Raw genomic sequence first — 14,106 nt, forward strand, 5'->3', positions numbered from 1 at the left:
TGCGGTCTACTGTACAGACATGAATTTACTTTTCTCTAAGCCTGAGGCTTTTGGGGTGAAACGAGTTTAACATTTGCAAAAAATAGAACTTTTTAAATTAAAAACAAACAAGCAAGCCCTGCCCAGATTATAAAGTAATAATAATAAATTAATAATAAAATATTCATTCATCCATTTAAAAAAAAAAAAAATATATATATATATATATATATATATATATATTCAAATAGAAATCAGTTATTTTAAATAGTTTCAGAATTGTACTGTTTTTGCTGCACTTTGGATCAAATAAATGTAGGCTTGGTGTGCAGAAGAGATTTGAAATAAAAAAAGGCTAAACGCTGGAACCTTCCCCACTTAAAAGATCTTAAACCAGCTTGATCAGCTAAAAAGTGCTTAAAATTCATGTAATACTACTCAACAGACCGGCTTATCCAAGCCAGGAGATAAAGAAGTTCTCTTCCCTCCAACAAGGTGGTGTGAGGTATAAACCAAAAGTAAAAAAAAAAAAGAAAAAAAAAAAAGTGCAGACAGAATGCAAGAACGCTTCCTGTATAAGAGCACTTCGAAAAAGACGTTCTGAGTTCTGCTCATTTTCCGCTGTGCTGCATCCAGTTGTTTTGAACGCAAAAAGAACTCAGAACGCGTTCTTTGCGTGTGTGAACGGCCCAAAAATTACAGGCTTAGGACCACGCCTGTCCTAGAAGGAGGAGTGGGTGAAGGCGTACGAGTAGAAATTTTTCACTGCCACACTTTACAGCTGCAAAGGAGCACAGGGCAAAAAAAGTTGAAAATGTCTGGCGTAGCATCCACACTCGCCAAGAAAAGAGCCTTGGCTGCTGGCTTTGGGACGAACGCCAATGCGGTGAAGTACCTGAACCAGAACTTTGAGAGTCTGAGAAGTGAGTGTCTGAGCCGCGGGCAATTGTTCTGCGATCCAACGTTCCCAGCCGTTACCGAATCTCTGGGCTTCAACGAACTCGGTCCACGGTCATCAAAAACCAGAGGCGTTGAGTGGAAAAGACCCGGGGTGAGTACTGTCAAAGCAACTTAAATGTAAATGCATCATTACTAAAATGCTTTTATCTATCTATCTATCTATCTATCTATCTATCTATCTATCTATCTATCTATCTATCTACTTTGTCATTGCGGCATGAAGCATTACAATCTTGGTATGTGACTGTTATAAAAAGCAATATATGCCAGCACATGACTCATCCCATGACTATTTAAATAGAAAACAGGCAGTGTAGAACAAATCTTCATTTAAATGCTTTTTACTACTTCTGCAGGAACTGACCTCCAAACCTGAGTTTATTGTTGGAGGGGCTTCAAGAACAGATATTTGCCAAGGAGGTTTAGGTAAGTAAACGCCCCTCCTATGTGCAGTTCTAACAAGTCCACAGGGTTTTCCTTATGAGGAATCACCAAAAGCATGTGAGATTGGCCAAATATGTCTTGCATTTTATGAAGCTCTTTTGGAATTGTTCTTATTCTTTTGAACGTTTTGGGGAAATCCCCTCTGACCATGTGGAAACACACCCAATGTCTTTAAGTATTCTCTTCCCGTTTTAACAATTTGCATGCTCTCAATGAATTAATATCGCATTGCTGTTTAATTCTCACTACTAAGTGAGCCATAGGTACTCACATATCAGAGAAGTCTTTGTGCACTTTTTTGGAAAAATACTAGCCACTGCTGTTTTCAGGTATCGTGTTTGCTTTGCTTGCAATGAATCTGTTGAGCCCGATGGAGAAATCCTCATGAAGTGGGCGTTATGCACCATTGCATAACACGGGATGATTCCTGTAACCTATGTCTTACATCTGACTTTTATTTACTTTATTACAATTTTTTTTTTTGCATTTGTCCCCATTTTTAATTCTGTTCATAAATTATTGTTTGTATCCCTGGACCACAAAACCAGTAATTAGGGTCATTTTTTTGAAATTGAGATTTATACATCATACGAAAGCTGAATAAATGAGCTTTTCATTGATGCAAGATGATTTGTTAGGATATGACAATATTTGGCTGGGATACAACTATTTAAAAATCTATAATCTGAGGGTGCAAAAAAATGAAGTTCTTAGCTATGCATATTACGTTTTGATCTATTTACAGTAGGAAATTTACAAAATATATTCATGGAACATGATCTTCACAAATGGTTTCTCTGTCCTATAGTCCTGCTTATAGTTTCGATACTGTTTGAGGAAACCGCAAATCAAGCCTGCCAGTTTAAATGTTACTATAGTAACAGTGTTGTTGCGCATCATAGTACCAACAGGAACAGATTGTAATAGCAGTATGAAAGATGATTCATTCAACTGGAAAGGAAACTGTGTTTTAGCTCAGTGAGTTATAGGCATTTCATATCAGCTGATATGTTGTAAAAGAGTTGTCTTTGTGAAGATTATGGAATGCAAAGCATTTTGGGGCTGGACAAACAGTGTAGGCCTACAAACAAACCACTGGAGGACTGAATCTCAGCATTTGAGCATGTGGGAAATTGTCTTAAAGGGATAGTTCACCAAAAACATTAAAGGGATAGTTCACCCAAAAATGAAAATTCTGTCATTAATTACTAACCCTCATGTCGTTCCAAACCCGTAGGAGCTTTGTTCATCTTCAGAACACAATTTAAGATATTTTTGATGAAATTCGAGAGCTTTCTTGTGGCATCAGTGGTTCAACCATAGTTTTACGAAGCTGTGCACAAAGAAATCAAAAACAACAACTTCATTAAACAATTCTTCCACTTCAAGTCACCGTCCTCTGCCGTTATCGAGACTACCACAATGCACGTTTGTGGGCCTGGGAACAATCAAAATCATCAAAAATATCTTAATTTGTGTTCTGAAGATCTTATGGGTTTTGAATGACATGAAGGTGAGTAATTAATGACAGAATTTTCATTTTTGGGTGAACTATCCCTTTATCTTCGGTTATACCTTAATATATGTACATCTGGTCAAATGTATCAAACATCCTTAACCACAAGAGTTTCCTTTCTCCAGGTGATTGCTGGCTCTTAGCCGCCATTGCGTCCCTAACCCTCAATGAAGACGTTTTGGCTCGTGTAGTCCCATCCAACCAGGGCTTTGGGCAAGACTACGCTGGAATTTTCCATTTTCAGGTAAACAAAGTAGACATGAAAATTATGTTGCACTTGGACAGTTTGCGTAAAGAAATATGTAGAATAATTGGGATGTTTCCGAAAAGATACGTTTTAAGGAATGAAGCCTTGCTAGAAAGATAATAAAGCATTTTGAGTGGTTGCAAAATAGTTGCTATTTTGTTCTGGGAGGTTGCTTTAGTGTTGCCAGATGTATTCTTGCGGTTATTAGGCAGATACAGTTAAGGGCAAAATTTTACACCCCCTTTCAAAATCATTAAAAATGTTAATTATTTTACCAAAATAAGAGGGATCATACAAAATGCATGTTATTGTTTATTTAGTACTGACCTGAATAAGATATTTCACATAAAAGATGTTTACATATAGTCCACAAGAGAAAATAATAGTTAAATTTATAAAAAATGACCCGGTTCAAAAGTTTACATCCCCTTGATTCTTAATACTGTGTTCTTATCTGAATGATCCACAGTTGTGTTTTTGTTTTTTTGTTTTTTTGCTTTGTTTATGAGTCCCTTGTTTGTCCTGAACAGTTTAACTGCCTGCTGTTCTTCAAAAAAATCCCTCAGAGTCAGATCCTACAAATTCTTTGTTTTGTTTAGCATTTTTGAGTATTTGAACCCTATCCAACAATGACTGTACGATTCTGAGATCCATCTTTTCACACTGAGGACAACTGAGGGACTCATTTATTACAGAAGGTTAAAATGCACATTGATACTTCAAAGGGAAACGCAATGGTCAGATCAGGGTAAATTTAACTTATTTTGTCTTCTGGGAAACATGTAACTATCTTCTGTAGCTTCTGAAAGGCAGTACTAAAAAAAAAAAAAATGATATTTAGGAAAAATTAGAAAAATGCACACATCTCCATTTTGTTCAAAAGTTTTCAACCCCCACCTTTTAATGCATGTTTTTTCCTTCTGGAACATCAGTGAGCGTTTGAACCTTCTGTAATAGTTGCATATGAGTCACTCAGTTGTACTCAGTGTAAAAAGATGGATCTCAAAATCATACAGTCATTGTTGGAAAGGGTTAAACTACACAACAATGCTGCCAAAAAGACCAATTTATGGGACCTGAGTGATTTTTCTGAAGAACAGCGAGTAGTTTACAAAAGGACTCATGAACATCTATCACTAAAAAAAAAAAAAAAAAAAAAACACAGCTGTGCATCATTCAGGTAACAACACAGTATTAAGAATCAAGGGGATGTAAACTTCTGAAAAGGGTAATTTTTATAAATTCAACTATTATTTTCTCGTGTAGACTATATGCAAACATCTTTAATGTGAAATATCTTATTCAGGTCAGTACTAAATAAACAATAACATGCATTTTGTGTGATCCCTCTTATTTTGGTAAAGTAATTAACATTTTAATGATTCTGAAAAGGGGGTGTAAACTTTTGATCTCAACTGTAGATGTAAAATTATGGTGTGATGGTGGAATGTTTTGATCAGGACAGGAAGTCAAACTGACTCAATAGACGGACAGCATTGATCCCAGAGGAAGTGCATGCTCAGTTCCTCTATGTGCTCAGCCTTGTATTTTTGAATTCCACATTTTGCTATGCAGCTGAGTTTGATTGTTTTTAAGCATTTAAATCATTTCCAGATCATAGCTGTAAGTGACACCAGAGATTATTCACAGGCCTTTCAGATGTAGCAGGCATATCAGACTTGATGCTGTGCATTATGAGGTTGTATTTTAAGTCTTGTCTGCTGTGATTCCTCCCTAATTTAAGTACATTTGTTTTGATGTTTGCAGTTGTGGCAGTATGGGGAATGGGTGGATGTGGTGGTGGATGATCGATTGCCCACTCGAGATGGAGAACTGCTGTTTGTTCATTCCGCCACATGCTCAGAGTTTTGGAGCGCCCTGCTGGAGAAGGCCTATGCTAAGTGAGTCATATAATCTTTCCCTTTGTTGGGTTTGGGTTGTGTTTGGCTTGCATAACAGCCACAATTGCAGTCTAACTTGTGGTCTTTTTGTTTAGTCTATTTAAATTTTCATAATGAATTATATTATTTTTTGTGTTTAATTAAAGAATTTTTTAAAAATACTAACTAAAAGTTTTAAGTAAATAAGATTTTTTTTAAATGTGTTTGAGAGAGGTCTAGTGCTCTAGGCATTTATTTTATTATTATTTATTGATATACTATTATTTTTTTTATAATTTTTTTAATGTATACTAACTAAAAGTTTTGAAAAAATGTGTTTGAGAGAACTCTAGTGTTGACCAAGTAATTTATTTGATCAAAAAATACAGTAAAAACTGTAATAATGTTAAAGGTCCCATATTGTCAAAATCGAAATTTCCTGGCTTTTTCATGATAACTGAGGTCTAGGGGCTATGTAACTACCATATGAGTTTCAAAACAGTCAATCCACAGTAAACTGCACACAGCCTGCTTAAAGTAGCTGTTCATTTTCACAAGCCGCTGTGACTTCCGTAACGATGTAACGTCCGATCTACTCAGTCACCGCCTTCAGTCACCACCCCGAGCACCAATCACGTCCCACCCTCCTTTTGTCAAACCTAGACAATATCGTGTCCATAACATTGCTAAGCAACAACAACACGGAAACAAGTGGAGAAAACCCTGTTCAGTCGATAGATGTCGAAACTACATCATTGCACAGGCTTCAGAACAACGTGAATATAAGAGACCAGTGGCACGTCAACTTCAGCCTCTTTCATACAGCGGTTCCGGTAAATACACAGATAATGTTTCCCATGATTTGTTCCGGAGTTGTTTGATTTGGTTCATTCACAGTTGTTTTCCGGAATCTGTGAGTGCTTTACACACAACCCATTCACTAAACTGAAACTAACCTGATGAACAATCTGTGCTTCAGCGCTAATAGTGAGGAGCTGGCTCTGCCCGATCGCCGCTTCATTCCACTTTGCACGTATTTTTTCGTCGTGAAGAGTCGCATGATAACGTGCATCATCACTACAACACTGCCTTTATGGTTCTGGATTTTGTTCACACAGCGCTCGTTCCCGTAATTTTCCAGAATCAGCGCGCATTGTGAAAGGGGCTTTACTAAAGCAACAGTTATGTAGCTTACTGCATTCAGTGTTTGAAAAAGAAAAAACATTAATGATCATTCTGAAATATCCTGTTGAGTATCAGCAGACTAGGCTCTCTCTATGGCTCTGGGCTCGGCTAAAGCATACATGACCGTAGTTATCTGTGGTTGGCCTGGCTGTGCGTCACTCAGAAAACAACAGGCCAATCAGAAGAGAGGCTCATGAATATTAATTAGATGGGCCAAAATCAACCTGTTTTTGACAGAGCTCCTAAAAAAAGAGCTGTAAAAATATATTGAGATGGATTTTGGCACTTATACCGCAAATATATATTCTTAAGGACATCAACAACTAAAATAAACCTCCAGAAATGTGTACAATATGGGACCTTTAAAAGAACTGTTTTATATTTTAAAAAGTAATTCATTCCTGTAATGGCAACGCTGATATTTGAGCATCATTATTTGTTATTATTCATTATTATATTATTATTTATTATTCTTTTTAATTTAAAATGTGTTTATTTTTTAAATGTATACTAACTAAAAGTTTTGAGTCAATACAATGTTTTTAATGCTCAACCAAAGTCATTTATTTGATAAAAAATACAGTAAAACAGTAATATTGTGATGTATAATTACATCTTAAAATAACTGTTTTATATATATATTTTTTATATTTTAAAACATAATTTATTTCTGTGATGACAAATCTACATTTTCCGCATCATTCGTTATTGTTATACTATAATTTATTATTCTTTTTAATTTCAGATTTTTGTCAAGTATACCAACTAAACATTTTGAGTCAATAAGATTTTTTTAAAATGTTTTAAAGCAAGTCTAGTGCTCACCACTGCATTTATTTGATTAAAAATACAGTAAAAACAGTAATATTGTATTTCAAACAATATTTTATTTTAAAATAACAGTTTTATACAATATTTCTATTTTAAAATGTAATTTATTCCTGTGATGCAAAGCTGAATTTTCAGCATCAATATTATTTATTGTTATACTATTATTTTTATTATTGTTTTTATTTATTTATTTATTTTAATGTGTACTAACTAAAAGTTTTGAGTCAATAAGATTTTTTAAAATGTGTTTAAGAGAACTTTAATGCTCACCAAGGCATTTTTTAAATAAAAAATACAGTGAAAACAGTAATATTGTGACATACAGTATTTTTACCATTTAAAATAACTGTTTTATATTTTTTTTATATTTTAAAAAGTAATTTATTTCTCTAATGGCAATGCTGAATGTTCAGCATCATTATTATTCATTGTTATACTATTTTGAGTCAATTAGATTTTTTAAAAATGTGTTTAAGAGAACTCTAGTGCTCACCGAGGCATTTATTTGATTAAAAAATACAGTAAAAACAGTAATATTGTGACATATTATTGAAATTTAAAATAACTGTTTAATATATTTTTTATATTTGAAAAAGTAATTTATTCCGGTGATGAGAAAAGCTGCATTTTCAGCATCATTATTATTTATTATCATACTATTATTTATTATTCTTGTTAATTTAAGAATTAAAAAAAGTATACTAACTAAACGTTTTAAGTCAATACAATGTTTTTAAGAGAAGTATAATGCTTACCAAGGCATTTATTGGATTAAAAATACAGTAATAAAAGTAAAATTTGACATTATTAAATTTTAAAATAACTGTTTTATGTTTTTTATATTTTAAAACATAATGTATTTCTGTGATGACAAAGCTTAATTTTCAACATCATTATTCATTGTTATAATATTTGTTTTTTCTTTATTATTCTTTAGAATCTATTATTCTTTTTGATTTAAGTATACTAACTAAAAGTTTTGAGTCAATAAGATTTTTTAAAATGTTTCTGAGAGAATTAGGCAATTATTTGATGAAAAATACAGTAAAAACACTAATATTGTATTTTAAACAATATTATATTATTTTAAAATAAAATAATTATTTTAAAATATATATAGATTTTTCATTTTAAAAAGTTATTTATTCCTGTGATGGCAAAGTTGAATTTTCAGCATCATTATTCCAGTCTTCAGTGTCACATGATCCTTCAGAAATCATTCTAATATGCCGATTTGCTTGCTCAAGAAACATTTCTTACTATTATCAATGTTGAAAACGGTTGTGCTGCTCAAGATTTTGTGGAAACCGTGATACATTCTTGTCAAGATTCCTGCAGTAGTCCTACACATGTACAGTGCCTTGCGAAATTATTCATACCCCTTCATTTTTTCACATTTTGTTATGTTGCTGCCTTATGTTAAACTACTTTAAATTACTTGTTTTCCCACATCAATCTACACTCCCTACTCCATAATGGCAAAGCAAAAAATAGGTTTTTAACATTTGTGCAAATGTATTAAATTAAGTATTCATACCCTTTTTTGGGACACTCGAAATTTAGCTCAGGAGCATTCCTATTGCTTCTAGATGTTACTACACTTCGAGTGGAGTTTAACTGTGGCAAATTCATTTGAATGAGTATGATTTAGAAAGGCACACACCTCTCAGAAAAGGTCTTACAGCTGAAAATGCATATCAGAGCAAAAACCAAGTCCTGAGGTCAAGATAACTGCCTGTAGAGCTCAGTGACAGACTTGCGTTAAGGCAATGATCTAGGGAAGAGTTCAGCTAAAAATCTGCTGCATTGAAGGTTCACAGAAGCATGTAGCCTCCATTATCCATAATGGAAGACGATTGGAACAACTAAGACTCTAGAAAATGTCTGCCAGCCCCCATCCAAGCTGACAGAGCTTGAGAGGTGAAAAGGTGAGGCAGATAATTGACAAAAATGCAGATGTGCAAAGCTTGTCACATCATACCCAAAAAGACTTGAGGCTGTAAAGGTGCTTCAACTATGTACTGAGTTAAGGGTATGAATACTTATGCAATGTACTTATTTCAGTGTTTTATTTTTAAAAAATGTGTAAAATTTGCAAATCTGGTTTTTGCTTTGTCATTATTATGGTGTATGGAGTGTAAATTGATGTGGGGAAAAACTAATTTAAAGCAGTTTAACATAACGCTGCAACAAAACAAAATGTGACAAAAATGAAGGGGTATGAATACTTCTGCAAGGCACTGTAGCTCACAAATGTCATACAATACTTTTATACCTTATAATGGTTTGTTTCACTTTTTTCCCACACTTGTGTGACACTGTTCTCTCTTTCAGAGTGAATGGTTGCTATGAAGCTCTGTCTGGAGGTTCCACCTCAGAAGGTTTTGAGGATTTCACAGGCGGGATTGCAGAATCATACGAGTTGAAACGCGCCCCGTCCAACATGTTTCAAATCATCAAGCAGGCCCTGGATGCCGGAGCTCTGTTGGGATGCTCCATAGATGTATGAGCTCTTCATTAGTTTACCCAAAAATTACAATCCTGTCAGAAAAGATAGAGTAAAATAGATTGCTTATTTCCTACAGATCACCAGTGCAGCAGACTCAGAGGCCGTCACTCATCAAAAGCTTGTGAAAGGACATGCCTACTCTCTTACTAAAGCAACTGAGGTTAGTCTTCTGAGTGTCTTTCATGTTTTGGGGTCTTTTGGCATTACTGTTACAGATAATACCTTGGATTAGACTAAATTAAATTGCTTTCATTTGCATTTGCTTAAAGGAGACATACACTGAAAGCACCTTTTTACTTATTAACTTTTATACGCAATCTGTCTATAATCTTGTCAGGTTAATTACCGAGGCCGAAAGGAGAAGCTGGTCAGAGTTCGTAATCCTTGGGGTCAGGTGGAATGGACAGGAGCCTGGAGTGACAAGTAAGACCCCAAAATTCAAAACAATATTCATTCTTTAAGATATATATTATGCAGTTGCATAAGCTTGTATTAAAGCTGTTGTAGTGTTAGTATATTCATGATATGCAGTTGAGGTCAGAATCTGCAAAATGTTAGTTATTTTACCAAAATAAGAGGGATTATACAAATATTAATGTGATATTTCAGATAAAAGATGTTTACATATAGTCCACAAGAGAAAATAATAGTAGAATTTATGAAAATGACCCCGTTCAAAAGTTTACATCCCCTTGATTCTTAATACTGTGTTGTTACCTGAATGATCCACAGCTGTGTGGATCATTGTTCATGAGTCCTGACAATGACTGTATGATTTTGAGATCGATCTTTTCACACTGAGGACAACTGAAGGACTCATATGCAACTATTACAGAAGATTCGAAACACTCACTGATTCTCCAGAAGGAAAAAACATGCATTAAAGGAACACTCCACTTTTTTTGGAAATAGGCTCATTCTCCAACTCCCCCCGAGTTAATAAGTTGATTTTTACCGTTTTGAAATCCATTCAGCTGTTCTCCTGTTCTGGCGATATCACTTTTAGCATAGCTTAGCATAGATCATTGAATCCTATTAGACCAATAGCATCGCGTTCAAAAATGTCCAACGAGTTTCCATATTTGTTGTATTTAAAACTTGACTCTTCTGTAGTTGTATCGTGTACTAAGACCGGCGGAAATGCAAAGCTGCGAGTTTCTAGGCTGATAATTAGGAACTACACTCCCATTTCAGCGTAATAGTCAAGGAAGTTTGTAAACTTTTAGAATTTGGAGATCAGGGTAAATTTGACTTATTTAGTCTTGAGAAACATGTAACTATCTTCTGTAGCCTCTAAATGGCAGTACTAAATAAAAAAAATAGGCACACATCTCCATTCTGTTCAAAAGTTTTCACCCCCAGCTCTTAATGCATATTTTTTTCCTTCTGGAGCATCAGTGACTGTTTTGAACCTTCTGTAATAGTTGCATATGTGTCCCTCAGTAGTCCTTAGTGTGAAAAGATGGATCTCAAAACCATACAGTCATTGCTGGAAAGGGTTCAAATACACAAAAATGCTGGAAAAAACTAAAGAATTTGTGGGAGCTAAAGGATTTTTCTGAAAAACAGCGGGCAGTTTAACTGTTCAGGACAAACAAGGGACTTATGAACAACTATCACTAAGCAAAAAAAAAACAGCTGTGGATCATTCAGATAAGAACACAGTTTTAAGAGTCAAGTGTATGTAAACTTTTAAACGGGGTCATTTTTGTAAATAGAAGTATTATTTTCTCTTGTGGACTAAACATCTTATTCAGGTCAGTACAAAATAAACAATAACATGCATTTTGTATGACGCCTCTTATTTTGATAAAATAAATAACATTTTGCAGATTTTGAAAGGGAAGTGTAAACTTTTGACCTTAACTGTAGCTTGACTTTAATGCTGTGTATTTTAGCTCTTCTGAATGGAATGCTGTTGATCCGTCTGAGCGTGAGATTGTGAAGGCAGAAGATGGAGAGTTCTGGTAAAATTCAGTTTAATAACGATATAATTGCATCACTGAAGCATTACTTGGCACAATTATTCACTACCTGTTTGCACTTGTGCAGGATGTCATTCACAGAATTTGTGAGGCACTATTCCCGCGTAGAGATCTGCACTCTGACTCCAGATACGCTGACAACTGACACTGTCAAACACTGGAGTACAAGTAAATTCGATGGCACCTGGAGAAGAGGCTCTACGGCTGGCGGATGCAGGAACCATCCATGTAAGCATGTTTATATTTCTGTAAACGACTAAACAGTTTAAGTGGGTGTGACATAATAACATCAGCTTAAGTTTGACATGAGGTTGGACTTTGTGTTCACTGTATAAATTGTTAAAAAAAATATAAACTACCAGTCAAAGTTTTGGACACACTTCCCCATCAAAGAGAATTACTGGTAGTGTGTATATATATATAAGCTTCACACCACAGAAATAAATTAAATTTTAATAGAAAAAGGGTATTTTAAATTGTAATAATATTTCACAATTTTACTGTTTTTTTTTTTTAATTCAGTAAATAAATAAATAAATAATATTACTGTTTTTATTGTACTTTTGATTTTAGTGTATTTTTGATTAAAGGAGTAGTTCACTTTCAGAACAAAAATTTACATATAATGTACTCACCCCCTTGTCATCAAAGATGTTCATGTCTTTCTTTCTTGAGTCGTAAAATAAATTGTGTTTTTGAGGAAAACATTTCAGGATTTCTCTCCATATAATGGACTTCTATGGTGCCCCTGAGTTTAAACTTACAAAATGCAGCTTCAAAGGGCTCTAAACGATCACAGCCGAGGAATGAAGGGTCTTATCTTTTATTGTCTTTATATCCCATTTATTGTCTAAAAGAAATTACAATTTATACATTTTTTAACGTCAAATGCTCGTCTTGTCTAGCTCGGCAAGTCGAGCATTTGAGATTAAAAAGTATATAAGTTGTATATGTTTTTAGAAAATAACTGATCGTTTCGCTAGAAAAGACCCTTCTTTCTCGGCTGGGATCATTTAGAGCCCTTTGAAGCTGCATTTAAACAGCATTTTGGAAGTTCAAACTCGGGGCACCATAGAAGTCCATTATATGGAGAGAAATCCTGAAATGTTTTCCTCAAAAAACAATTTCTTTACGACTGAAGAAAGAAAGACATGAACATCTTGGATGACAAGGGGGTGAGTACATTATCTGTAAAGGTTTGTTAAACACAATTTACTTTTGAATGGTAGTGTATGTGAAATATGCAGCCTAAGAAAATGTAACCTGTTGCTTTAATGTCATCTTAATCATTTATCATTCTCAGACACCTTCTGGATGAATCCTCAGTTTAAGATCAAACTGGATGAGGAAGATGATGATCCTGATGATAATGAAGTGGGCTGCAGTGTGGTGATTGGCTTGATTCAGAAGAACCGGCGTCTGTTGAGGAAGTCTGGAGAGGACATGCACACCATTGGCTATGCCATCTATGAGGTGGGGTTGATAAGATACCAGTGTTTTATGTCTCTTTTCTTGTAAATTTAACGACATAACCTGTAAAGGGCATGGTTTAAACAACTATTCTTTTTCTTTTCATTCTAGGTGCCTCAACAGGTGAGAACAATGGAATAACTTAAAAAGGATTTCCCGAACAATAGAGTTAATGGATTAGTTCACTTCCAGAATAAAAATGTACTCACCCCCATATCATCCAAGATGTTCATGTCTTTCCTTAAGTCCATAAGAAATAAGGTTTTTGAGGAAAACATTTCAGGATTTTTCTCCATATAGTGGACTTCAATGGGAGTCAATAGGTTGAAGAGCCAAACTGCAGTTTCAGTGCAGCTTCAAAGGGCTCTACACGATCCCAGCTGAGGAACAATGGACTTATCTAAAGAACCGATCAGTCATTTTCAAAAAAAAAGTGTGTGTGTGTATATATATATATATATATTAGGGGTGGGCATAGATTAATTTTTTTAATCTAGATTAATCTAGATTAAATCTTGAAATTAATCTAGATTAATCTAGATTAAAATGGCTAATTTGAAATCTGCCGAAGGCATTCAGAATATGTGTGCTACCCAAATAATGACTAAAAGTAAGTCTTTGAGAACGGGTTTCTCAAGCCAGGTGGCGCATTAGACCAGGCGCTCATCTCCTGCTTCCAAAATGCATTACAAACTGCTTGACGATTGCATTTACAACACAATTACCTATACAAACTTGTGTAACAAAGTACTTCTGCGCAAAAGGCTGTACGACGTGCGCGTTCCCGTAGAATACACAGGCGCACGGGTATGGATAGCCTATCTGCGTGCATAGTCTATCAATAAACTGCGTTGCTTTTAGAAGCGTCAATTCAGTTGTTGCATATAGTTTAATGTCTTTATTTCGGGATTATCCAAGTAAATTATAACTCAAACTTGAGATTTTACTGGGGCACAGCAGATTTTCACTGGGGCACGTGCCCCAGTAAAAAGGGTCTAGCGAGGCACGCACCTGCCCTGAAGCGGCTTCATAACTGCATCCATGTCTGCGCGTCTCATTTGATGTGGTAATTTCACAGAAGTTGAAGACTTGTTCTCGCC

At 34.8% G+C, this 14,106-nt stretch overlaps 1 protein-coding gene across 1 annotated transcript in view; it reads left to right on the forward strand.

Annotated features, from left to right (window-relative positions):
• The first annotated feature begins 586 nt into the window (after positions 1-586).
• The window catches only part of capn2a (calpain 2, (m/II) large subunit a), a 21,173-nt gene continuing 7,653 nt past the window's right edge, over positions 587-14,106 (forward strand). The window contains exons 1-11 of the mRNA XM_073833696.1: positions 587-1,030; positions 1,296-1,365; positions 3,025-3,143; positions 4,914-5,047; positions 9,377-9,545; positions 9,628-9,711; positions 9,889-9,974; positions 11,450-11,518; positions 11,604-11,764; positions 12,840-13,009; positions 13,118-13,129. Coding sequence (XP_073689797.1) covers positions 794-1,030; positions 1,296-1,365; positions 3,025-3,143; positions 4,914-5,047; positions 9,377-9,545; positions 9,628-9,711; positions 9,889-9,974; positions 11,450-11,518; positions 11,604-11,764; positions 12,840-13,009; positions 13,118-13,129 — 1,311 coding nt within the window. The 5' untranslated portion in view covers positions 587-793. The remainder of the gene's footprint in view (positions 1,031-1,295; positions 1,366-3,024; positions 3,144-4,913; positions 5,048-9,376; positions 9,546-9,627; positions 9,712-9,888; positions 9,975-11,449; positions 11,519-11,603; positions 11,765-12,839; positions 13,010-13,117; positions 13,130-14,106) is intronic.

Source organism: Garra rufa, chromosome 2 (genome assembly GCF_049309525.1).
Source record: "Garra rufa chromosome 2, GarRuf1.0, whole genome shotgun sequence".
Lineage (NCBI taxonomy): Eukaryota > Metazoa > Chordata > Actinopteri > Cypriniformes > Cyprinidae > Garra > Garra rufa.